This window comes from Babylonia areolata, chromosome 29, assembly GCF_041734735.1.
Source record: "Babylonia areolata isolate BAREFJ2019XMU chromosome 29, ASM4173473v1, whole genome shotgun sequence".
NCBI lineage: Eukaryota > Metazoa > Mollusca > Gastropoda > Neogastropoda > Buccinidae > Babylonia > Babylonia areolata.
In genome coordinates, this window is record NC_134904.1 from 19,382,242 (window position 1) to 19,409,040 (window position 26,799).

At 43.0% G+C, this 26,799-nt stretch overlaps 1 protein-coding gene across 1 annotated transcript in view; it reads right to left on the minus strand.

Moving 5' to 3' along the window:
* The window catches only part of LOC143274933 (sodium- and chloride-dependent GABA transporter ine-like), a 97,605-nt gene that overhangs the window by 21,770 nt on the left and 49,036 nt on the right, over window positions 1-26,799 (minus strand). Inside the window, exons 7-8 of the mRNA XM_076578937.1 lie at window positions 18,816-18,940; window positions 10,518-10,630 (exon numbers count right to left, since the gene is read on the minus strand). Coding sequence (XP_076435052.1) covers window positions 10,518-10,630; window positions 18,816-18,940 — 238 coding nt within the window. The remainder of the gene's footprint in view (window positions 1-10,517; window positions 10,631-18,815; window positions 18,941-26,799) is intronic.

The following is a 26,799-nucleotide window of genomic DNA, read 5'->3' on the forward strand; positions in this document are numbered from 1 at the left end:
GTTGCTATCTCTATTGCTATCATTATCATTATCGCTGTTATCTCTATTGCTATCATTATCGCTGTGATCTCTATTGCTATCATTATCGTTGTTTTCTCTATTGCTGTCATTATCATTATTGTTGTTATCTCTATTGCTATCATTATCGTTGTTATCTCTATTGCTGTCATAATCATCATCATTGTTATCTCTACTGCTATCATTATCGTTGCTAAACATCGCTATGACCCTGCCTTTCATCATTCTGATAAGCATAATTATCTATGCGCATTTTAATGCTTTCTGTGGTACTGGTTGGTGGGGTTGTCATGAAGGCACTTGAGATCAACACTGAGTCCTGGGAGGGCCCTGCAGATGACCGCAACAGATGGAGAAGCACTCTCAAGAATCAGCTACGGATTGGCGAGGACAAACTGTCAGCTGCTGCAGCAGAAAAGCGAGCTCGCAGAAAAGGGACGGCAGCCGACAGACCAGCATCAGCTTACACATGTGATCGCTGCGACAGAGACTGTCTCTCTCGCATCGGTCTCTACAGCCACAGGTGACGCTGCTTGGTCCAAGCAGACAGCCCAATTAGACATTAGGTCGGATATACTCTATCCATAGTCAGCCATGACCGAAGGAGGCCTACTATTACTACTACTACTGGTACTGGTTATGCTTCATGTTTAAGGTTCCTAGATGGCTGCAAACTGTAAATGTTTACAATCCATCCTGCTCTGGCCTGCAGTCTTCACCAAACACACACAGTTTTCAGTTTCAGTTTCAATTTATCGAGGAGGCATCACTCCGAGCGTTGACGAGGGAAAACATGGAGGAAGGGAGGGGGTGTAACTGTGTGTGCCTTGTGTGCGCATGCATACGTGTGTGTGTGTGTGTGTGTCTGTGTGTGTGTGTGTCTGTGTCTGTGTGTATGTATGCAAGCTTGTGTGAGTGTGTGTGTGTTCGTTTATGAGTGTGTGTATGCTTGTGCACATGTACATTCATTCATGTGTGTGTGTGTGTGTGTGTGTGTGTGTGTGTGTCTGTGTGTGTTTGCATACATGGTAAACGTCAGTAAATTCATTTGACAAACCCATATTCACAACACCACATCTGCTTGGCAGATGCCTGACCAGCAGCATAACCATACGCACTTAGTCAGGCCTTGAGTGCATGCGTATATACATAAACGAGTGTACCACTCAAGAGTGGATTTTTCCCACAGAATTTTGCCAGAGGACAATGCTTTTGTTGCCATGGGTTCCCTTTTCAGTGCGCCGGGTGTATGCTGCACACAGGACCTCGGTTTATCATCTCATTCGAATGACTAGGCGCTCAGTTTGATTTTCCAGTCAGACTTGAAAGCTTCTTCTGCGTTCACTTGTATGCACACATGTGGGGTTTTACATGTATGACCGTTTTCACTCCACCATGTAGGCAGCCATACTCCGTTTTCACAGGTGTGCATGCTGGGTATGTTCTTGCTTCCATAACCCACCGAACGCTGACATGGATTACAGGATCTTCAACGTGCGTATTTGATCTTCTGCTTGCATAATTATACACACGAAGGGGGTTCAGGCACTAGCAGGTCTGCACATATGTTGACCTGGGAGATCGTAAAAATCGCCACCCTTTACCCACCAGGTGCCATCACCGTGATTCGAACCCGGGACCCTCAGATTGACAGTCCAACGCTTTAACCACTCGGCTATTGCGCCCGTCAGACTTGGGAGCAAAGGGAGAGATGGGAATGGAACCCCCACCTACACAGACTCTCTGTTGTTTTCTGCCAGTGTATTTGTTTCCCTATCAAAGTGCACTCTTCTCAGTTTGGACACACACAGTACAACAGAATACAGCAGTTTCAGTTTCAGTTTCAGTAGCTCAAGGAGGCGTCACTGCGTTCGGACAAATCCATATACGCTACACCACATCTGCCAAGCAGATGCCTGACCAGCAGCATAACCCAAGGCGCTTAGTCAGGCCTTGAGAAGAAAAAAAAGGGTGAATAAATAATAGATAAATACATATTAAAAAAAAGAACTACTACTACTAATAATAATATGCATAATGCGCAAAAACTTGATGAAGTCAACTATAAGCGTACATTAAAAAAAAAAAAAATTTAATAAAAAAGTAGTAATAATAATAATAATACAGCACTGTGCTTTCTCTGCCGGCGTGATCAGGGAACACACACAGCTGCCACAGGCAGAATCTGCTCCACCTGTTGCAATCCTTGCGGCTAGGACCAGAGTGCAGTTGTGATTCTTTCAAGTTCACACCATCACAGCTGCTTTGTGGCAAATGAAATGAAATTATGGTGCTTAGAGCCTCGCCGACCACTAAGGCTTTCTCAAGGCTATCGCGTTAATACCTACTACAAGGGTAAAAGAACAAACAATAAAAACAAGTCACCACTTTAAGCTTTCCACTCAAAAACCTTCCATAGTTTAAAACCTTCAAATCTAATTAAAAATGTTCACTTCTTTCAAGAAGTCCATCAGCGCCCACGGAGGGACATCACGAAACAAGGTCTTCAAAGAAACCTCCGTGTAATGTCTGTGTCTAACGTCATGCAGATCCCAACAATCAAGGAGCACGTGTTTCACGGTGAGAGGCTCATCACAGGGAATACATCAAGGGGCCTCTTCCCCCTTGCCTTGTGACAATTCCGTGTGTCCTGATAATGTCCGCAGAGAAAGCATGATACTCTGTTTTGTTGTACTGTACTGCCCTGCTTTGTATTGCACTGGGTTGTATCGTAATGTAACAGTAAAAAAAAATCATACATGGGAATCGAACCAAAGGACACTCACTTCCCAGTCGGATGCATTACCACTGGGCCAGCACTTCACTCTTGTCTGAACGTTCGTTTGTTGTGAAATTGAACTGACATCAGACGGGTACAACAGCCGAATGGTTAAAGCGTTGGTCTTTCAATCTGAGGATCCCGGGGTCGAATCTTGGTAACAGTGCCTGGTGGGTAAAGGATGGAGATTTTTCTGATCTCCCAGGTCAACATATGTGCAGACCTGCTAGTGCCTGAACCCTCTTCGTGTGTATATGCAAGCAGAAGATCAAATACGCACGTTAAAGATCCTGTAATCCATGTCAGTGTTCAGTGGGTTATGGAAACAACATGCCTAGCATGCGCACCCCTGAAAAGGGAGTATGGCTGCCAACATGGCGGGATAAAAACGATCATACACATAAAAGCCCACTCGTGTACATACGAGTGAACGTGGGAGTTGCAGCCCACGAAAGGAGAAGAAACAGAAGAAGAACTGACATCAGTGAATCAGAAAACAAGAGAAAATGATCTACATAATTAGGACTTCGTGTCAGTGTGCTTGTGAGGGACAGAGTACAGTTCATGTCTGATGATTGTCAAAGCACACTGTCATCATGTGTGGGACAGAGTACAGTTCATGACTGATGATGGTCAAAGCACACTGTCATCATGTGTGGGACAGAGTACAGTTCATATCATGTCTGATGATGGTCAAAGCACACTGTCATGTGTGGGACAGAGTACAGTTCATATCATGACTGATGATGGTCAAAGCACGCTGTAATCATGTGTGGGACAGAGTACAGTTCATATCATGACTGATGATGGTCAAAGCACACTGTCATCATGTGTGGGACAGAGTACAGTTCATGTCTGATGATGGTCAAAGCACATTGTCATCATGTGTGGGACAGAGCACAGTTTATGTCTGATGATGGTCAAAGCACACTGTCATCATGTGTGGGACAGAGTACAGTTCATGTCTGACTGATGATGGTCAAAGCACACTGTCATCATGTGTGGGACACAGTACAGTTCATGACTGATGATGGTCAAAGCACACTGTCATCATGTGTGGGACAGAGTACAGTTCATGTCTGACTGATGATGGTCAAAGCATACTGTCATCATGTGTGGGACACAGTACAGTCCATGTCTGACTGATGATGGTCAAAGCACACTGTCATCATGTGTGGGACAGAGTACAGTTCATGACTGATGATGGTCAAAGCACACTGTCATCATGTGTGGGACAGAGTACAGTTCATGACTGATGATGGTCAAAGCACACTGTCATCATGTGTGGGACAGAGTACAGTTCATGTCTGATGATGATGGTCAAAGCACACTGTCATGTGTGGGACACAGTACAGTTCATGTCTGATGATGGTCAAAGCACACTGTCATCATGTGTGGGACAGAGTACAGTTCATGTCTGATGATGGTCAAAGCAAACTGTCATCATGTGTGGGACAGAGTACAGTTCATGTCTGACTGATGATGGTCAAAGCACACTGTCATCATGTGTGGGACAGAGTACAGTTCATGTCTGACTGATGATGGTCAAAGCAAACTGTCATCATGTGTGGGACAGAGTACAGTTCATGTCTGACTGATGATGGTCAAAGCACACTGTCATGTGTGGGACAGAGTACAGTTCATGTCTGATGATGATGGTCAAAGCACACTGTCATCATGTGTGGGACAGAGTACAGTTCATGTCTGACTGATGATGGTCAAAGCACACTGTCATGTGTGGGACACAGTACAGTTCATGTCTGACTGATGATGGTCAAAGCACACTGTCATGTGTGGGACAGAGTACAGTTCATGTCTGATGATGGTCAAAGCACACTGTCATCATGTGTGGGACAGAGCACAGTTTATGTCTGATGATGGTCAAAGCACACTGTCATCATGTGTGGGACACAGTACAGTTCATGTCTGACTGATGATGGTCAAAGCACACTGTCATCATGTGTGGGACAGAGTACAGTTCATGTCTGACTGATGATGGTCAAAGCACACTGTCATCATGTGTGGGACAGAGTACAGTTCATGACTGATGATGGTCAAAGCACACTGTCATCATGTGTGGGACAGAGTACAGTTCATGTCTGACTGATGATGGTCAAAGCATACTGTCATCATGTGTGGGACACAGTACAGTCCATGTCTGACTGATGATGGTCAAAGCACACTGTCATCATGTGTGGGACAGAGTACAGTTCATGACTGATGATGGTCAAAGCACACTGTCATCATGTGTGGGACAGAGTACAGTTCATGACTGATGATGGTCAAAGCACACTGTCATCATGTGTGGGACAGAGTACAGTTCATGTCTGATGATGATGGTCAAAGCACACTGTCATGTGTGGGACACAGTACAGTTCATGTCTGATGATGGTCAAAGCACACTGTCATCATGTGTGGGACAGAGTACAGTTCATGTCTGATGATGGTCAAAGCAAACTGTCATCATGTGTGGGACAGAGTACAGTTCATGTCTGACTGATGATGGTCAAAGCACACTGTCATCATGTGTGGGACAGAGTACAGTTCATGTCTGACTGATGATGGTCAAAGCAAACTGTCATCATGTGTGGGACAGAGTACAGTTCATGTCTGACTGATGATGGTCAAAGCACACTGTCATGTGTGGGACAGAGTACAGTTCATGTCTGATGATGATGGTCAAAGCACACTGTCATCATGTGTGGGACAGAGTACAGTTCATGTCTGACTGATGATGGTCAAAGCACACTGTCATGTGTGGGACACAGTACAGTTCATGTCTGACTGATGATGGTCAAAGCACACTGTCATGTGTGGGACAGAGTACAGTTCATGTCTGATGATGGTCAAAGCACACTGTCATCATGTGTGGGACAGAGCACAGTTCATGTCTGATGATGGTCAAAGCACACTGTCATCATGTGTGGGACACAGTACAGTTCATGTCTGACTGATGATGGTCAAAGCACACTGTCATCATGTGTGGGACAGAGTACAGTTCATGTCTGACTGATGATGGTCAAAGCACACTGTCATCATGTGTGGGACAGAGTACAGTTCATGTCTGATGATGATGGTCAAAGCACACTGTCATCATGTGTGGGACAGAGTACAGTTCATGTCTGACTGATGATGGTCAAAGCACACTGTCATCATGTGTGGGACAGAGTACAGTTCATATCATGTCTGATGATGGTCAAAGCACACTGTCATGTGTGGGACAGAGTACAGTTCACGTCTGACTGATGATGGTCAAAGCACACTGTCATCATGTGTGGGACAGAGTACAGTTCATGACTGATGATGGTCAAAGCACACTGTCATCATGTGTGGGACAGAGTACAGTTCATGTCTGATGATGGTCAAAGCACACTGTCATCATGTGTGGGACAGAGCACAGTTTATGTCTGATGATGGTCAAAGCACACTGTCATCATGTGTGGGACAGAGTACAGTTCATGTCTGACTGATGATGGTCAAAGCACACTGTCATCATGTGTGGGACAGAGTACAGTTCATGACTGATGATGGTCAAAGCACACTGTCATCATGTGTGGGACAGAGTACAGTTCATGTCTGACTGATGATGTTCAAAGCACACTGTCGTCATGTGTGGGACACAGTACAGTCCATGTCTGACTGATGATGGTCAAAGCACACTGTCATCATGTGTGGGACAGAGTACAGTTCATGTCTGATGATGATGGTCAAAGCACACTGTCATCATGTGTGGGACAGAGTACAGTTCATGTCTGACTGATGATGGTCAAAGCACACTGTCATCATGTGTGGGACAGAGTACAGTTCATGACTGATGATGGTCAAAGCACACTGTCATCATGTGTGGGACAGAGTACAGTTTATGTCTGATGATGGTCAAAGCACACTGTCATCATGAGTGGGACAGAGTACAGTTCATGTCTGATGATGGTCAAAGCAAAGTGTCATCATGTGTGGGACAGAGTACAGTTCATGTCTGACTGATGATGGTCAAAGCACACTGTCATCATGTGTGGGACAGAGTACAGTTCATGTCTGACTGATGATGGTCAAAGCACACTGTCATGTGTGGGACAGAGTACAGTTCATGTCTGATGATGATGGTCAAAGCACACTGTCATCATGTGTGGGACAGAGTACAGTTCATGTCTGATGATGATGGTCAAAGCACACTGTCATGTGTGGGACACAGTACAGTTCATGTCTGACTGATGATGGTCAAAGCACACTGTCATGTGTGGGACAGAGTACAGTTCATGTCTGATGATGGTCAAAGCACACTGTCATCATGTGTGGGACAGAGCACAGTTTATGTCTGATGATGGTCAAAGCACACTGTCATCATGTGTGGGACAGAGTACAGTTCATGTCTGACTGATGATGGTCAAAGCACACTGTCATCATGTGTGGGACAGAGTACAGTTCATGTCTTCTAATGATGGTCAAAGCACACTGTCATCATGTGTGGGACAGAGTACAGTTCATGACTGATGATGGTCAAAGAACACTGTCATCATGTGTGGGACAGAGTACAGTTCATGACTGATGATGGTCAAAGAACACTGTCATCATGTGTGGGACAGAGTACAGTTCATGACTGATGATGGTCAAAGCACACTGTCATCATGTGAGGGACAGAGTACAGTTCATGACTGATGATGGTCAAAGCACACTGTCATCATGTGTGGGACAGAGTACAGTTCATATCATGACTGATGATGGTCAAAGCACACTGTCATCATGTGTGGGACAGAGTACAGTTCATGACTGATGATGGTCAAAGCACACTGTCATCATGTGTGGGACACAGTACAGTTCATGTCTGACTGATGATGGTCAAAGCACACTGTCGTCATGTGTGGGACACAGTACAGTCCATGTCTGACTGATGATGGTCAAAGCACACTGTCATCATGTGTGGGACACAGTACAGTTCATGACTGATGATGGTCAAAGCACACTGTCATCATGTGTGGGACAGAGTACAGTTCATGTCTGATGATGATGGTCAAAGCACACTGTCATCATGTGTGGGACAGAGTACAGTTCATGTCTGACTGATGATGTTCAAAGCACACTGTCGTCATGTGTGGGACACAGTACAGTCCATGTCTGACTGATGATGGTCAAAGCACACTGTCATCATGTGTGGGACAGAGTACAGTTCATATCATGTCTGATGATGGTCAAAGCACACTGTCATGTGTGGGACAGAGTACAGTTCATGACTGATGATGGTCAAAGCACACTGTCATCATGTGTGGGACAGAGTACAGTTCATGACTGATGATGGTCAAAGCACACTGTCATCATGTGTGGGACAGAGTACAGTTCATGTCTGATGATGGTCAAAGCACACTGTCATCATGTGTGGGACAGAGTACAGTTCATGTCTGACTGATGATGGTCAAAGCACACTGTCATCATGTGTGGGACAGAGTACAGTTCATGACTGATGATGATGGTCAAAGCACACTGTCATCATGTGTGGGACAGAGTACAGTTCATGACTGATGATGGTCAAAGCACACTGTCATCACGTGTGGGACAGAGTACAGTTCATGTCTGATGATGATCAAAGCAAACTGTCATCATGTGTGGGACAGAGTACAGTTCATGTCTGATGATGGTCAAAGCACACTGTCATCATGTGTGGGACAGAGTACAGTTCATATCATGACTGATGATGGTCAAAGCACACTGTCATGTGTGGGACAGCGTACAGTTCATGTCTGACTGATGATGGTCAAAGCACACTGTCATCATGTGTGGGACAGAGTACAGTTCATATCATGACTGATGATGGTCAAAGCACACTGTCATCATGTGTGGGACACAGTACAGTTCATATCATGACTGATGATGGTCAAAGCACACTGTCATCATGTGTGGGACAGAGTACAGTTCATGAATGATGATGGTCAAAGCACACTGTCATGTGTGGGGCAGAGTACATTTCATGTCTGATGATGGTCAAAGCACACTGTCATCATGTGTGGGACAGAGCACAGTTCATGACTGATGATGGTCAAAGCACACTGTCATGTGTGGGGCAGAGTACATTTCATGTCTGATGATGGTCAAAGCACACTGTCATCATGTGTGGGACAGAGTACAGTTCATGTCATGTCTGATAATAGTCAAAGCACACTGTCATCATGTGTGGGACAGAGTACAGTTCATGTCTGACTGATGATGGTCAAAGCACACTGTCATCATGTGTGGGACACAGTACAGTTCATGTCTGATGATGGTCAAAGCACACTGTCATCATGTGTGGGACACAGTACAGTTCATGACTGATGATGGTCAAAGCACACTGTCATCATGTGTGGGACAGAGTACAGTTCATGTCTGACTGATATCACAGAGACCAAATTTATGCGCAATAATGTCCAGATAAGCGTGCTTTAAAATGAACAGATAAAAAAAAAAAAATAAAAATAAAAAAATCAACAGCATCACATGCAGGAGTCATTTACAGATTGCCAACAACAAAGAGACAAGCATCAAAAACCTGTTTCCACCTGTTTCCCTTTATTAATGTTTTCACTAGGTGTTACAACCTTTTGTTGTTGTTTTTTCTTACACAGAGTCCTTTTTTTTTGTTTTTTTTTTTTTTTTTTTGCTGCATCATCACCTGCACCATTTCTGTGGCTTTTCTCTCATTCTGATGTTCCCCATACTAACAGTCCACATGGAACTTGCCTTTTTTTTTTTCTTTTTTTTTTTCTTTTTCTTTTTGGCTGCCCCATCACCTGCACAGCACCGATGATGTAATGAAAGTCTTTGTCTTCTTTAAAATTACTCTTTCTTGAAAAAAGTTTGTTTGTTTGTTTTTTTTCCTTACAACAAGCCTGAAGGTGCCTTTCTGAATTCTGTACCAGACAATAAAGTGATTGGTTGATGGATTATCGCATCTTGATAGGGATTGGCTGATGGATTATCGCATCTTGATAGGGATTGGTTGATGGATTATCGCATCTTGATAGGGATTGGCTGATGGATTATCGCATCTTGATAGGGATTGGCTGATGGATTATCGCATCCTGATAGTGATTGGTTGATGGATTATCACATCCTGATAGTGATTGGTTGATGGATTATCGCATCCTGATAGTGATTGGTTGGTGGATTATCACATCCTGATATTGACTGGTTGATGGATTATCACATCCTGATATTAACTGGTTGATGGATTATCACATCCTGATAGTGAGTGGTTGGTGGATTATCGTATCCTGAAAGCGATTGGTTGGTGGATTATCACATCCTGAAAGTGATTGGTTGATGGATTATTGTATCCTGAAAGTGATTGGTTGACGGATTATCACATCCTGGTACACAGAATCCAGTTGACGGGGGAGTAGGGGGGGGAGAGATGGGGGAAGGGGGGGGGGATCAGGGGGGGACTCAGTTGGCCGACTGGTGGGAGATTTTTCTTTCATTTTTTTCATTGATGTCTTGATGTAAAAAGGCAACTACTGCCTATTCAATTTACCATCATGAAATAAAATCTTGACTTTGACACAAGGACACACACACAAAGACCCCTCCCCCCCTCATCCCCTCCCCGCCCCTCCCCCCTCCCCCCCTCACACACACAACACACTCACACATACACACAGACACTCACACACACACACACACACACACACACACACACAACACACTCACACATACACACACACAACACACAGACACACACACACACACCCACCTGGCTGTCAATGCCCAGACAGACGAGCATGAAGAAGAAGAGGAAAGCGAAGAGCTGGGAGGCCGGCATGGCCACGAAGGCTTCCGGGTAGATGACAAACACCAGGCCTGGCCCTGAAACACACACACCCCGCCCGCCTTCACTCTCCTGTCTTTGTCCACAACAGAATATAGAATACCAAACACACACACACACACACACACACACACATCTTGTCTCATCTTGTCCTTATCTCAGTCTATACAAATATCAACAAATTTACCTGTCCTTCAAAGCTTATCTCAGACAGTCAAAGGGTACACCAATGAATGATAATCAAACTGATCATTCAAAACAAATTTCTCTTTGTGTTGCTACTGCTGCAGCTCTTTATCTTGTGTCATGTCATGTCGTGTCGTGTCATGTTGTGTCATGCCGTGTCGTGTCGTGTCATGCCATGTCGTGTCATGCCATGTCGGGTCATGCCGTGTCAAATTCAGGCTGCTCTCCTCCCCAGAGAGAGCGCGTCCCCACACTGCAGCGACACCCTTTGGTTTACTACTACTTCTTTTCTTCCGTTTGCAAGCGTAACTGTTTCACTGCCGAAGTTGACTTTTCCTTACACGATTTTTTTTTTTTTTTTTTTTTTTTTGCTGCCCCATCATCTGCACCATTTCAGTGGCATTACTCCCACGCCGCTCATTTTGATTCCCCCCATACACAGCCACACCCAGGTTCGTCCGTCGCAGTTCCAGCGTCGGCAGTCCACAGGGAACCATCGATGTTAGGTCGCCAGGAGGCCACACACCAGAGGAGACCCTGCACTGCTGCTGAGTCACTTCGGTGGTGTTCAGTGGTGCCTGTTCTGTTTTAACGTACTTAGGACACCACCTACTAAGCCCCCTACTAACGACATCCTTACACGATTTTGCCAGGAACAGAAAACGAAGCCGTCAAACAAACACACCGCTAGTGCTGCACCGTCAAAGAAAACACAACTGTCAGTTCTAAATCACAGAGCTCAGGTCAGAGAGTTTCCTGTGGATAATGAAGCGTTCACCACACACACACACACACACACAGAGAATTCAAACTGGTGTCAATCAGACACGTCAGCTGAGGTGTGGTGTGTCGTCTTGGTGTCACAGTCTCCATGCATAACGCAGCATGTCTCCAGCAAGAAAATTAAGAAAGATGGACAGACATAGAGATAAACAGAAGGGAAAAGGAAAGCCTGTTACACATGCATGTTGCAATGCGGAGTTCAACTTTCCGTTCAACATTTTTTGATAGTGTATGTGCATGTGCGTGAAATGTATCCGAGTGGGAGAGTGTGTGTGTGTGTATGCATGTGCGTGTGCATGAGTGTATGTGTATGTGTGCATGTGCGTGTGCATGTTGAGTGTGAATATATGTGTGTGTGTTCATGTTGAGTGTGAATGTGTGTTGTGTGTGTGTGTGTGTGTGTGTGTGTGTGTGTGCATTTGCTTATTTCATTCTTTCCCTCTCCCTTGTTTCTTTCCAAACATGTTCTGATTCACACCAACTCCCTCTCTCTCTCTCTCACACACACACACACGCACACACGCACACACACACACGCATGCACGCACGCACGCACGCACGCACACACACACACACACACACGCACGCACGCACACACACACACACACACACACAACACGCACACACACACACACACACACACACACACACACACACACACACACACCACTAATTTCTTTTAAACAAGTACCCAACACAGTAGAAAGCTGCCACCACTGACTGCAGCCAGAAGTGAACCAAGTCCAAACTGAAGGATCAAGGCCGCTTTCACCTTGACCAGAGAGAACAATTACAAAATGCTGGCCACCACAGACTCCGTAAAATAACAGGATCAACCTGACCGACAGATACTGCAGCAGAGGTGACAATCCTCCGGATCAACAGACACCAGGCAGTGACAGTCCTGCACACTTACCTGCACACTGCTGGGGGAAAACCAAGAACAATATTCAAAGTTTAACCAAGAACAACATCCAAAGTTTAACCAGGGAAGTAAAATAAATAGAACAAGAGAGGCAAGGCCTTCAAGACTCACTTGTGATACACTTTAAAAAAAAAATCCAAGCTTTTTATGTATTGAGTATAATTTCAAAATGTAATGTTTAAGATGAGAAAGATCAGTTTAAAGCAAATTAACTCCCCTAGCATTAATTCAGAGTAATTTCCCTTTTTTACTATCTGCACCAAAACGTTTGCAAAATAAATACAACTTCCATGCTTAGCAAAAGAAGTTCCTGTTTGAACAGAAAATGATAATAATGACTGCTCTTGTTGTTGGTCAGAATATCAGATCAAAGTGCCAAGTTTAGAGAATAAAAAATTATAAATATAACAGTAAATGCAGTTTGCATATAATTCGGCTTCATTTTTTTTTTTTTTTGTGCCCATCCCTGAGGTGCAATATTGTTTTAAACAAGATGACTGAAAAGAACTGAATTTTCCCTATTTTTATGCCAAATTTGGTGTCAACTGACAAAGTATTTGCAGAGAAAATGTCAATGTTAAAGTTTACCACGGACACACAGACACACACACAGACAACCGAACACCGGGTTAAAACATACTCACTTTGTTTACACAAGTGAGTCAAAAATATAAGAAAAAAAAATCCAAAATCCTTCCTTTTACTGAAATATTCTGGTTCATTATTAACCCCTTGACCACTGAACCTTGGTGAAATGAATGACATCAGTGGAGCAGGACTTTGAAGTTCAGTGCTGCTTTCCTGTGTCTGCTTACTCTGAGACACCAACCCCTGTCTAGTGCTTGCAGGAACAATCAGAAAATCAGGCTGGAACATTTTTTGATTCTGATAGGAACACTCAGACTCCAACCCACCATCAGCTAACGTTCATTTTATCTACAAGGTATACAAACACTTGAGCCTACCTGCAGCTAACTGCTACCGGAGGCTGTCTGTAATTGCTACATTAGGTCTGTGTGCATTTGTCAAAACTTCTGTTCCTGCCGTTACTTCTTTACACCCGACACATCTGTGGCACTGTGTCGCTTCCCTGGTCTTTACCTGTCTTCCCCTGATCAGAATCCATGGCTGACTTTCTCTGATTCCAGACACTTGTTCCTTCCTTGTACTCCATAGCTTAACTCTCTCCATACGAACGGCAAAAGAGACGAGGCTAACAGCGTTTCACCCCAATTACCATCATCAAACTATTGCAATCGGAAGGCTCTTATACTGAAGAGGTGAATGTTGACAAAGAATACCACAATTCTGACGACGGAAGCTAAAGGTTGGGTCATTCAGACACCCACTGGACATCCGAGGGGTCTGTGTAGAGGAGAAGAGAGGACTGGCCGTACATCCACTAAGCACAGACGCTGTTTGACCAAGATGCAACTTGATTTAGCCACGTTCTCTCTTGTTCGGGCTGACTGGTCCACTCAATGCTGTTTCAATGTTTATGCACATGATAGGCTGAGCATCATCACATGAGACCAAGGTTAGCAGTGACTGCCCTGGCCTCGTGATCGATAGGTCTAGAGCGTCTGGGTAATGTTACTATGGGAAAGCACGTGACCATGCTATGAAGTCGAAAATAAATTCATCAGAACAATTTTGATGCTGGCGTAATGCAGGTTGGAACAAACTGCAATTGAGAGTAACAAAATACGGCGAAATCATAACAGCTGTATCTCTGCTTACTTTTCAATGGGGTCATGGGTTTTGCTGGACTGAGTCGTACAATCCCCATGAGGTACATCCAAACAAAGGACTAACACCCTGACCTGTAAGCCGTCTCCTATCAGCCAGTTAACAGTCCTTCACTGACACCCTGACCTGTAAGCTGTCTCCTATCAGCCATTAACAGCCCTTCAGTGACACCCTGACCTGTAAGCTGTGTCTCCTATCACCCAGTTAACAGTCCTTCACTGACACCATGACCTGTAAGCTGTCTCCTATCAGCCAGTTAACAGTCCTTCACTGACACCCTGACCTGTAAGCTGTCTCCTAACAGCCAGTTAACAGCCCTTCACTGACACCCTGACCTGTAAGCTGTCTCCTATCAGCCAGTTAACAGTCCTTCACTGACACCCTGACCTGTAAGCTGTGACACCCTGACCTGTAAGCTGTCTCCTATCAGCCAGTTAACAGTCCTTCACTGACACCCTGACCTGTAAGCTGTGACACCCTGACCTGTAAGCTGTCTCCTATCAGCCAGTTAACAGCCCTTCACTGACACCCTGACCTGTAAGCTGTCTCCTATCAGCCAGTTAACAGTCCTTCACTGACACCCTGACCTGTAAGCTGTGTCTCCTAACAGCCAGTTAACAGTCCTTCACTGACACCCTGACCTGTAATCTGTCTCCTATCACCCAGGTAAAAGCCCTTCACTGACACCCTGACCTGTAAGCTGTCTCCTATCACCCAGGTAAAAGCCCTTCACTGACACCCTGACCTGTAAGCTGTCTCCTATCACCCAGGTAAAAGCCCTTCACCGACACCCTGACCTGTAAGCTGTGTCTCCTACCACCCAGTTAACAGCCCTTCACTGACACCCTGACCTGTAAGCTGTCTCCTATCAGCCAGTTTACAGTCCTTCACTGACACCCTGACCTGTAAGCTGTCTCCTATCAGCCAGTTAACTGCCCTTCACTGACACCCTGACCTGTAAGCTGTGTCTCCTATCAGCCAGTTAACTGCCCTTCACTGACACCCTGACCTGTAAGCTGTCTCCTATCACCCAGTTAACTGTCCTTCACTGACACCCTGACCTGTAAGCTGTCTCCTAACAGCCAGTTAACAGTCCTTCACTGACACCCTGACATGTAAGCTGTCTCCTATCACCCAGTTAACAGTCCTTCACTGACACTCTGACCTGTAAGCTGTGTCCTATCAGCCAGTTAACAGCCCTTCACTGACACCCTGACCTGTAAGCTGTCTCCTATCAGCCAGTTAACTGCCCTTCACTGCCCAGCCAACTGGTCAGCAGCGGTCAAGGGTTTAACTGATGGGCACTGCACTGACTTTCATGCCCATCCTTTTTTTGCTGCTTTATTTGCTTAACAAATAGTAAAGAGTGGTAACTCTCTCCTTTACACAAGGTACACAACTTCAAGTCATTGATGCTTGCACTACCGATTCAGCTAGCACACAGGTAAATAAAAAGTACACTGGATCATTGCTCGTTTTCAATTTCAGTTAACTTATAATCTTACATTACGTCAACCTTAAATACAGATTATTCAGTTCAAGATCTCATCCAAAAACAACATATATATATATATATATATAATTTGAGAATCACAGAGAGAGACAACCAAAATAAATACTATGAAGACAGAAAACATTCCAGTTAACTCTCTCCATACGAACAGCGAAAGAGACGACGTTAACAGCGTTTCACCCCAATTACCATCATCAAAATATTGCAAGTGGAAGGCTCTTATACTGAAGAGGTGAATGTTGACAAAGATACCAAAATTCTGACGACGGAAGCTAAAGGTTGGGTCATTCAGACACCCACTGGACATCCGAGGGGTCTGTGTAGAAGAGAAGAGAGGACTGGCCGTACTGAGTGAGTTAAATCACTGCATTCCATCAGCCGGATCACCACCCTCAAGCTTTTCCACTGAAATGTTCATTCCACATTGAAAGAAACAGTTAACAGGTAACAGGCGACTCAGTTTACAAATTCTAATGTTTAGTCCCCACCCTCTTGTGCTTCTTCTCCCACCCCACCCCCACCTTCCCCCAGCCCCAGAAAGACCCCCCCCCCACCCACCCACCCCAAAAAAAACCCTCAAGAGTGGGTGCGATTAACCGAAGTGATTTGATGCCTTTGTCCTAAACAATCATCACTTTTAGCATTATTGATGCTTTGAAAGAAGTATTTCTAAAGAACGCTGGAACGTCCAGAAATGTGTTGAACATTTTCAGGAAGGAGAAGGAAAGAAAGAGAAAAGGACGCCACAAACCTCCCACTTCTCCTGATCTATCAGAACATGTTTGTTCAACCTTTGCCCCATCCAAGATGCAAAGATCAAAACATCATCACCTGACACACACACACTCACACACACACACACACACATGCTGACACACACACACACACACAGTCACACAAACACACATGCTGACATACACACGCATACATATGCGCAGACACACACACACATGCTGACATATACACGCACACATGCGCGCGCGCGCCCACACACACACACACACACACACACATTCAGATGTGTATACTCCACCTCTAACTCATAAAACATGCACATCATCAAAACTGCTCCCCATCTCTAACAGACACAGGATACATATACATACATAATTATAAATACACACACACACACACACACACACACACACACACACACACATATATATATATATATATAAAGAGAGAGTGTGTGACAGACAGACACAGAAAGTGAGAGAGAGGCACACACACACACAAAGATAGATATATGCATAATACAGATGTATCTAATTTACACACACACACACACACACACACACACACACACACACACACTGCTACCAATCACACAAGAGATAAGGATTGAAGGTTCCTTTTCTAAGTACTTTTGGTTGTGTAGCACAAAAAAAAGAACAGAAAAAAACCCAACTCTCTTGAAACAGAAGGACGGAAACGTGGATGTGGATGACAGGTGGACATGGAGAAGTTAGTACACACTGTCAAATGAATCAGTGTTGATGTGTAGGGGGAAAGGTGGATTTCGCACAATATTCTAGTTTTCAATTCTAATGTTCTCTCTGTGTGTTCGTGTGCCTGCCCGTGAATACTTGTGCATGTGTGTCTGTATGTGTATACAAAAGTCATTTCAAGGATATTTCAAAATGCAAACGTATTCTTTCTTTTTGATCTTTTTGTTGTGGTTTTTTCTGCAGAAGAAAACAACATGGTGCTTTTTATTGTCATTTTTTAAATTCTTTTTTTTCTTTTTTTTTTTTTTTTTTGATTTCTTTTAAAATCAATTTATTTCATTGATCATTTTTCTAATAACGATGATGATCTGGAACAAATCCCAACCAATGTTCCACATCACCAGAGAAACCTTTCCCTCTTCTCCTGTGTCTAGGTAACTTGTGTGCTGCAAACGGAGCAATTCTATCTTAAGCAGCCCACACACATCGGCATTTCTTTGTCCTACGATCACAATATAGAGTTTTCAAAACTTTCCTGGTCTTCATTACAACTTACACACAACATTACAACTCTATTGGGGACATTATGCAAATAAATCATCAGACCTGTGCACAAATCTTTCTCTGACTAGAATCTAGTGGCCTCCTTTGCCTCCTTCCAATAAAATGACATTGCACATTATCAAGCATGATTACAACGGTGACAACATTTTGTGGCTAGAGGTCCACCTTCAACTGGCAATAATCATATATCCAATCTAGATAAATCAGTATCCTCATTAAAATATTTATATACTGTTCGTTCCTATATTTATTTATTGTCTGTTCATCTAAGATGATGATATTAGACTGAAAATAAATGATATTATTATTATCATTTAGATTATTATCATTCCTATCATAATGATGATTGTTAGTATTTATATACTGTCAACACATAGATGGTGTACTTTGTGCCATTCTGTGAGTTCTGTCCAGCTGATTTTCTTTTAACTGCAGACAAGAACTAAACTGTCATGCTGTCTTCAAACCCAAAACAAACATTCCGGCAACAAAGTGGGATCACCGCAATAAAATCTTGCAGATCTGGAGGCTGAATGAAATAAACCATTCATAAACCGGAAATATGGCTTCATCCGAAAGACTTACAACTCATCCTAGGAATGAGTGGAATGGGTTTGGTTTTTTTTTCGCTATGTTTATTTAATCCAAACTTGGTACTGACAGAACAAAGTATTTCCATAGAAAATGAATTTGTTCAAGTTTAATACACACACACACACACACACACACACACACACACACAGTCTCACAGACAATTAAAACACTGTGTTATCACACAGACTCAAGTTGTGTGTAAATACACAAGTGAGCCAATAAGATAAACAAACAGGATGAAACACCAAATACAGAAACAAACTCAACTCTATCCATTGTGAGCCGTGAGGCCACGCGAGCGAGTGTACGAAATAACCCCCCCACCCCCCCCCCAAAAAAAAGTAAAAAAAGAAAAGAAAAAAAAGCAGAGGTGTGTTGGGGAAGGGGGGAAGGGGGCAAGAGAAAAAAAAAAAAAACCACCTGTCCAGAGTTCAATTCCAACTCGCGTGGCCCCTTCTCACCTTCCTTGACCACCTCCACCACGTCCTTCCCTTGATTGAAGGCCAGGTAGCCAAGAATGGAGAAAATGGCGAAGCCCGCCAGCAGACAGGTGATCGCATCCACAACGGCCAAGGCTAATACATCTCTGGAAAGGAGCGACACACACACCTGTGGTTGGGCATATGGCATGGCATCCTACTGCCTTACTTACCTCCCCTTCATCAAAGCAACAGTAATGGCCCCTGAAGGCCAGGCCTGACCTGGATAATCAATTTCCATGTGGATTAATGCAGTGTTTCTGATTTGACTGACTGAATTTCTAGGCCTTGCTGCACTAAGCAGAGCTACGTTCAGACCAGGTCCTGAGGTCCTGACCTACACTGGATAATCAGTTTCCATGTGGAGTTATCAAGTGCAAACAGCATGGCATCCTACGCCTTACCTCCCCTTCATCAAACCAACAGTAATTGGTGCAATAGCTGTGCGGTTAAAACGTTGGACTATCAATCTGAGGGTCCCAGGTTCGAATCTTGGTAACAGTGCCTGGTGGGTAAAGGGTGGATCTGGAAATCTCCCAGGTCAACACATGTGCAGACCTGCTAGTGCCTGAACCCCCTTCATGTGTACATGCAAGCAGAAGGTCAAATACGCACGTCAAAGATCCTATAATCCATGTCATTGTTCAGTGGGTTATGGAAACAAGAACATACCCAGCATGCACACCCCAAAAATGGAGTACGGCTGCCTACATGGCAGGGTAAATAAACAAAGCAGTCATACACATAAAATGTTACATGTCTGTCTTAGTGTGTATGTGTTTCATGCCTGAAATCTGATTCAATGACACATGAGTGCCTAAGGCAGCCGTCAGTCAGCTCTACCCATGTAGGCAGCCCTGCCGCGAAAATGACCCAATGTTTGTAAAGAGCTTACAGCTTGGTCTCTGACTGAGGATAGGCGCTGTATAAGTGTCCATATCATATCAAATCAAATCAAATCAATGGCCCCAGACAAGCCTTGAAGACCAGACGTGCACTGGATATAATCAATTTCCATGTGGATTAATCAAGTGCAAACAGCATGGCATCCTAGGCCTTAGCTCTCCTTTATCAAACCAACAGTTATGGCCCCAGGCTCGCCTTGCAGTGCAGGTCTGCACTGGATAATCAATTTCCATTTGGATCAATACAGTGTTTTTGATTTGATTGATTGAATTCCTGGGCCTTGCTACACTAAGCAGAGCTATGTTGAGGCAAGTCCTGAGGTCCTTTGTCAGCTTCTCTCTGGCTGATACCATGACGTACCCTGTGACCCCTCACCCAAGCGCAATGTGAACTTTATTTCTCTACCTTCCTATCAAAGAGTTCGGTCAAAACGAAAACCACTCAGGATACAACTTTCCTAAAGCTGACTCCCCCCCCCCTCACCTCCCCCCCTCCACCACTGTCTTTTTTTCTGTTACTCCAGAATATAACAGTAGTCTTGTATATACATTTGTCAGAGGTGTTTTAGTTGTTTTTTTGGTGTGGGGTTTTCTTTTTACAAGTATTTTGAATGTTCTTTGCCCATGACTTGTTTCTATTCAAAATCCAACTATGGTTTAAACTTTTATTAAATCATTTTTCTTTTGTCTGGCTTTTTAGTGTTTCATTTTTATTGCGACCAAAACAAAAGTAAAAGAATCATGCAAGCAGAGTGTTTCACTCTGATTTCTTTCAAACCCTTCAAGGTGTGGATGCGATATGAAAGTGAACTCTTCATTTTTAGGTCCACATGCAGTCCCCAATAATTTTTTAGAACTTGAAATAGTCCTCAAACATGAGACGAAAAAAAAAAAGAACTCAAATAACTCTACCAGTAACAGTGCTATCAAAAAAAGTTTCATAAAACCAATCAAGAGGAAGGAATGACCCATGTCATAATAGTCTGTTGCAAACTCTTTACTCAGTCAGCCTAGAATACTAAAGAATATCAGGAGTTTTAAATCATGAAGTTTATGAAGACTTTTTTCCCCCAGAATTTTATAATGACCCATGCCATAATAATCTGTTGCAAACTCAAGCCTGGAACACTGCAGAATTTAAGGATTAAATCACACTACATTTATGAGGAACTTTTAATTAACTTTAACAATCTTCCTGGCTACAATATTACTGTAAGTGAATACTATGACTTGAACAGGGCACATCTCTGTAAATAAACAAGCATTAATAACCTTACTGATGTGTTGTTTTTCTTTAAACCAGACAAGCAGTTCGTCTAAGGATTCGTCTGTCAAAGTTACAACAGGATTTCAACAACAACTGTTAAACTTTTTAATGAATGCTGCTTCCAACCAAATGTCTAAAATGATCAAATCTATTTGAAACAAAGTGAGAAATTATTATAGGACATAAGGTAAGATATGATCAGTTTTCCGATATGTACAATGGCGAGTCTGAAATTTGAGTCTGTTAAGAAACGTGACCCAGACCACTAGATATGGACAGGTATTTGTGAGTTCACTTCCACAGCTTGCTCTGTGCACTTATTGGGGAAAAACGCAAAGCACTGAAAATATAAACCCCCAAAGCCTCTTTACTTGCACAAAGATGAACACTATCAACAGTCAGAAATCATCTTATTATCATCCTTATTTTTGTCATCTTTATCACATGGCATGGTGTGACATGATAATGCATTGACATGACATGATATGACATGACATGACATGACAAGAGGTGGTGTGGTGTGGTGTGGTGTGGTGTGGTGTGGTGTGGTGTGATGTGAGATGTGGTGTGATGTGATGAGATGTGAGATGTGGTGAGATGTGGTGTGGTGTGGTGTGATATGGTGTGATGTGAGATGTGGTGTGATGTGAGATGTGGTGTGGTGTGGTGTGGTGTGGTGTGGTGTGGTGTGGTGTGGTGTGGTGTGGTGTGGTGTGGTGTGGTGTGATGGTTCTTTTGTGAAAGTGGATGCGATGGGATGTAAAGTGATATGTAGCAATGTGTTGTGATGTGATGTCATTTGTAGTGGTGTTATGTGATGTGGTGTGGTGTGGTGTGGTGTGGTGTGGTGTGGTGTGGTGTGATACAATGTGGTGTGGTGTGATGTGGTGTGATGTGATACAGTGTGATGTGGTGTGATGTGATACAATGTGATGTGATGTGATGCAGTGGAATGTGTTGTGTTGTGTTGTGTTGTGTTGTGTTGTGTTGTGTTTTGTTGTGTTGTGTTGTGTTGTGTTGTGTTATGGTATGGTATGGTGTGGTGTGTTGTGCTGTGGTATGGTGTGGGGTGTTGTGTTGCGTTGCGATACGGTGTGGTGTAGTGTGGTTTGATACATGATATGGTTTGATGTGATATGATATGACACAACAAAGCATGCTGCATGATTTGAAATACGGATTTGAATGCAATATCAATAACCTGTGTAATTATAAAATAATCCCTTCCACAGAAAGCAAAATTGTTGCACGGAGTCATTTTTCACTTTAAACTGTGTAATATATCCTGGAAAAAAAATTATCTCTGATACATAAACAATCAAAATTTTTAAATCTACATTGTTTTCAACAAAATATAACCCTTTTCTTTCAAGCTGCAGTTATTATTTCTTCATCAGCCAACAGCGGCACTATGACTACACCTGAAACCAAACAAAACATGCAAAAGCACTATAAACATAAAATCAAATTATTCAAAACTAATACCATTCAGTGGTATCACCTTGTCAAGCATGCATATAAGGAATGCCCACTAATTTGTAAAAGCAACAATAACAAAATCTTTTTTTCTTCTGTAAAACCATAAGCATGCACTCTAGATTTGCAGTAATTCCTAATATCCTAGCTTCTGTCAGATACACACAGAGTACCTGATTCATATGTTTAAAAAAAAAAATAAAATATAAAAAAATCAAAAAAAATCAAACACCCTTCTCTCACCTGTCCTGAAAAATGAACATGTTGCATCAACAATGATTACCAGGGAATTCTATCAAACTACAACAAGAAGACAATGCCTTCATGGCTCATACGAAATTTCCTGCTGATTCAAAGACAACAACAACAACGACAACAAAACTGACATGCAGGAGGAAGAAGAGAGTAGTGTGTGTGTGTGTGTGTGTGGGGGGGGGGGGGATGGGTGCAGGGGGAGTGAGGGATGGATGTTTTACAGTTCTTACGTGTTACTTTGATCCAGTTCTCCTTCCTTCCCCCCCCCCCCCTCCCCCTTTTTTGTCTTACTCTTGAACACCAGTAAAATGAGTGTTCGTCAGACCTACAGTTCTGTGCTGGAAACAAAACAACTCCATTTAAGCAGACCATGTCAATAGGAATTTGTCCAACCTAACGTTCTGTGCTGGAAACAAAACAACTCCATTTAAGCAGACCATGTCAATAGGAATTTGTCAAACCTACAGTTCTGTGCTGGAAACAAAACAACTCCATTTAAGCAGACCATGTCAATAGGAATTTCACATTCTTAGGATCTGCTCTTCAACACAGCTTTGTGACTTTCATAAATCATAACAAGCATTCCACACACAAAAAAAGAGTTTTTCGTAATTTCTTATTTTGGGTTATTTTCTTTTGTGTCAACAACTGGCTTACTGCGATGGGTCACAAACTATCATACATGTCGAATTTTAACTTGTTACTGTCTTTTCCATGATTTAACCACTCAGGCATTGCATAACACAGCAGCTATTGCATGCTGGGTGAATTCCACACTTTTCAGGCAAGATAGTATTAGTGGATGAAAAAATTATTTTTCATTATTTTTGTAAACTGGAATGTTCAGCATGCGTTTTCTAGTTAATTCCATACCCTCTTTGAAATATCGGTGTGCAAAAATATTTTGGTGTAGTGTCATTCCATGTTTTCTCAGAATTGTTTTTTTCTTTCTCCAAACTGTGAACATGAAAGGGAGTGTCACGCTGTCTCAGAAACACAACCTGACCAAATGCTAAAATCTGGAACAGAGCCAGGAAAGACCCCACGGAAGTCTTGCAAAATTAAACAGACTTCACCATTTACAAACATGGTCTAAGGGGGGACACGGCAGTGCAAAAGAGACCAAAATGATGATTTTTCATGATTTGGGTTTTTGATGGATTTTGATTCTTGAACATCTCTTCTATCATATGCATAAGTTTTTCCACTGTAAAGATGTCTTTAACAATGAAAAAATTGCTTGCTAAATCACGGAAGTGTTTATCTTGTTCAATTTCCACGCAAGTCGTCAAGTTTCTGGCCTTGACAATATACCTTGGACTTGCTCAATGATGAGTAAACCTACAACCATGAGACTTTGCATGACTATTTTATAATATGTTATTGAAGTTTTGTCGTGAGTATGTATGAAAATATTCTCTGGGTTTGAATTCATAGCGGTTCCAATCACCCATTGTAAATTTTGAGGATTTTGCAATACCCAAAATTTCAAAAATTCATAAAAAATACAATAATTGAAGAATCAACACAATCTCACGTGAAAATGAAGATAATGTCATTGTGTATCAAGTCCACATAACAAAAAATGTTTACATGCACCACAAACCCAATTTCTTTGATACATTGTTTGGCAGCCATTTTGATAGCAACAGGTATTCACAGAAATTTAAGATAACTTTTTCTGTGATCCACAAGTGATGATACACCTAGCAGACAAAAAGAAAAAAGATATATTGTTGGAGAAAAAAAAAGTCGTTATTTGACTATAGTGTCTGGCCTTAACGCAGTATAATCACACCCCTAAACCTGGTATGTGTGAAAAAAAAAATTTTCTTCAATGTTTAAACCAAATCCTTTTTTTTTTTCCAGAGAAAATGAGATTGTTCAAGTTTACCATAGGCACACACACATACACACACACATATACAATGACACACACACACACACACACACCACACAGACACACACACACATACACACCACAGACACACAGAATCACACACACACACACACACAAACACACACACACAATAGTGAAACACAGGAGTATTACACAAACTAAGCATGTTTTACACACACGAGTCAAAAATGAACAATACCCAACACTGCCCAATATCTTTCAAGTTCCAGACAAATTAGCAAGAAGCAAAGGAAGAAAGAACGGTTGGAAAAAAAAAAAAAAAAAAGGAATGTAACCAAGATACAGAGAAACAACCTTTACGAAAGAATTAAACAAAACCAAAACACCACAAAAACAGAAACACTTCCACTTCTTCCATCAGCTCCCACAAACAGACACTTCCACTTCTTCCGTCAAACAGCTCCCAAAGACACTTCCACTTCTTCCGTCAAACAGCTCCCACAGACAGACACTTCCACTTCTTCCATCAAACAGCTCCCACAAACGCTTCCACTTCTTCCGTCAAACAGCTCCCACAAACAGACACTTCCACTTCTTCCATCAAACAGCTCCCACAGACACTTCCACTTCTTCCGTCAAACAGCTCCCACAGACAGACACTTCCACTTCTTCCATCAAACAGCTCCCACAGACACTTCCTCTTCTTCCATCAAACAGCTCCCACAGACACTTCCACTTCTTCCGTCAAACAGCTCCCACAGACACTTCCACTTCTTCCATCAAACAGCTCCCACAGACAGACACTTCCTCTTCTTCCATCAAACAGCTCCCACAGACAGACACTTCCACTTCTTCCGTCAAACAGCTCCAACAGACAGGCACTTCCACTTCTTCCATCAAACAGCTCCCACAGACACTTCCTCTTCTTCCATCAAACAGCTCCCACAGACAATTAATAATAATAATAATGGTATTTATATAGCGCTGGATCTTGTGCAGAGACAAATCAAAGCGCTTTCGCACATGTCATTCACACGCATGCATAACTCTAAAAATTAATTGTAGAAACTAAAGACAATGAAGGGCAGGCAAGGGAGGCTATTTTGGGAAGAGGTGGGTTTTAAGGCCAGACTTGAAAGAGCTGAGTGTGGAGACTTGACGAAGCGAAAGAGGAAGTTCATTCCAATCGCAAGGTCCAGAAACAGAGAAAGAACGGCGGCCAACAGTCGAGTGTTTGAATCTGGGTATGCGTAAACAGAGTGGATCCAAAGCCGATCGTAGTGAGCGAGATGGAGTGTAGAGGTGAAGGCAGCCGCAGAGATAGGAAGGGGCAGTTCTGTGAATGCATAGATTTATAACACAGAGTGCTGATCTTGTACTTCATTTGGTGTGAGACAGGGAGCCAGTGGAGATGTTGCAAAAGAGGAGTGATGTGCTCAGATCTTTTCTTTCTGAGGATGAGTCGGGCAGCAGAGTTTTGTATGCGCTGAAGGGACTGAATGGATGAAGCAGGCAGACCAGACAATAGAGAGTTACAGTAGTCAAGGTGAGAGAGAATGAGAGAAACGACAAGTCTAGATGTTGCATCAGTGGACAGATATTTCCGGACGGCACTGATGCACCGCAGTTGACAGTAGCAGGACTGACATGTCTGACTGATAAATTTTTGCATGGACAGTGTATTGTCAAGGACAACACCGAGGTTCCTGACTGACGTGGAAAGAGGGATATGGATGTACTGCCAAGTTTGATTGTGTCAATTGTTATGGAAGACAGTTTTTGTTTAGTTCCTATGATCATTGCTTTAGTTTTGTCCGTGTTCAATTGTAACTTATTTCGAGTCATCTAGTTTTGAATGTCCAGGAAGCAGTTGGATGTTTCCTGCAAGAGCGACAACAATTTTTCAGGGGTATCACTCTTCTGGAGTTGAGTGTCGTCAGCATAAGAATGATGACTGATATTATGGCGGTTGATAATTTCAGCGAGAGATCCAGTGTACAGTGTGAAGAGCACTGGGCCTAAAACAGATCCCTGTGACACTTCCACTTCTTCCGTCAAACAGCTCCCACAGACACTTTCACTTCTTCCATCAAACAGCTCCCACAAACAGACACTTCCACTTCTTCCGTCAAACAGGTCCCACAAACATACACTTCCACTTCTTCTGTCAAACAGCTCCCACAAACAGACACTTCCACTTCT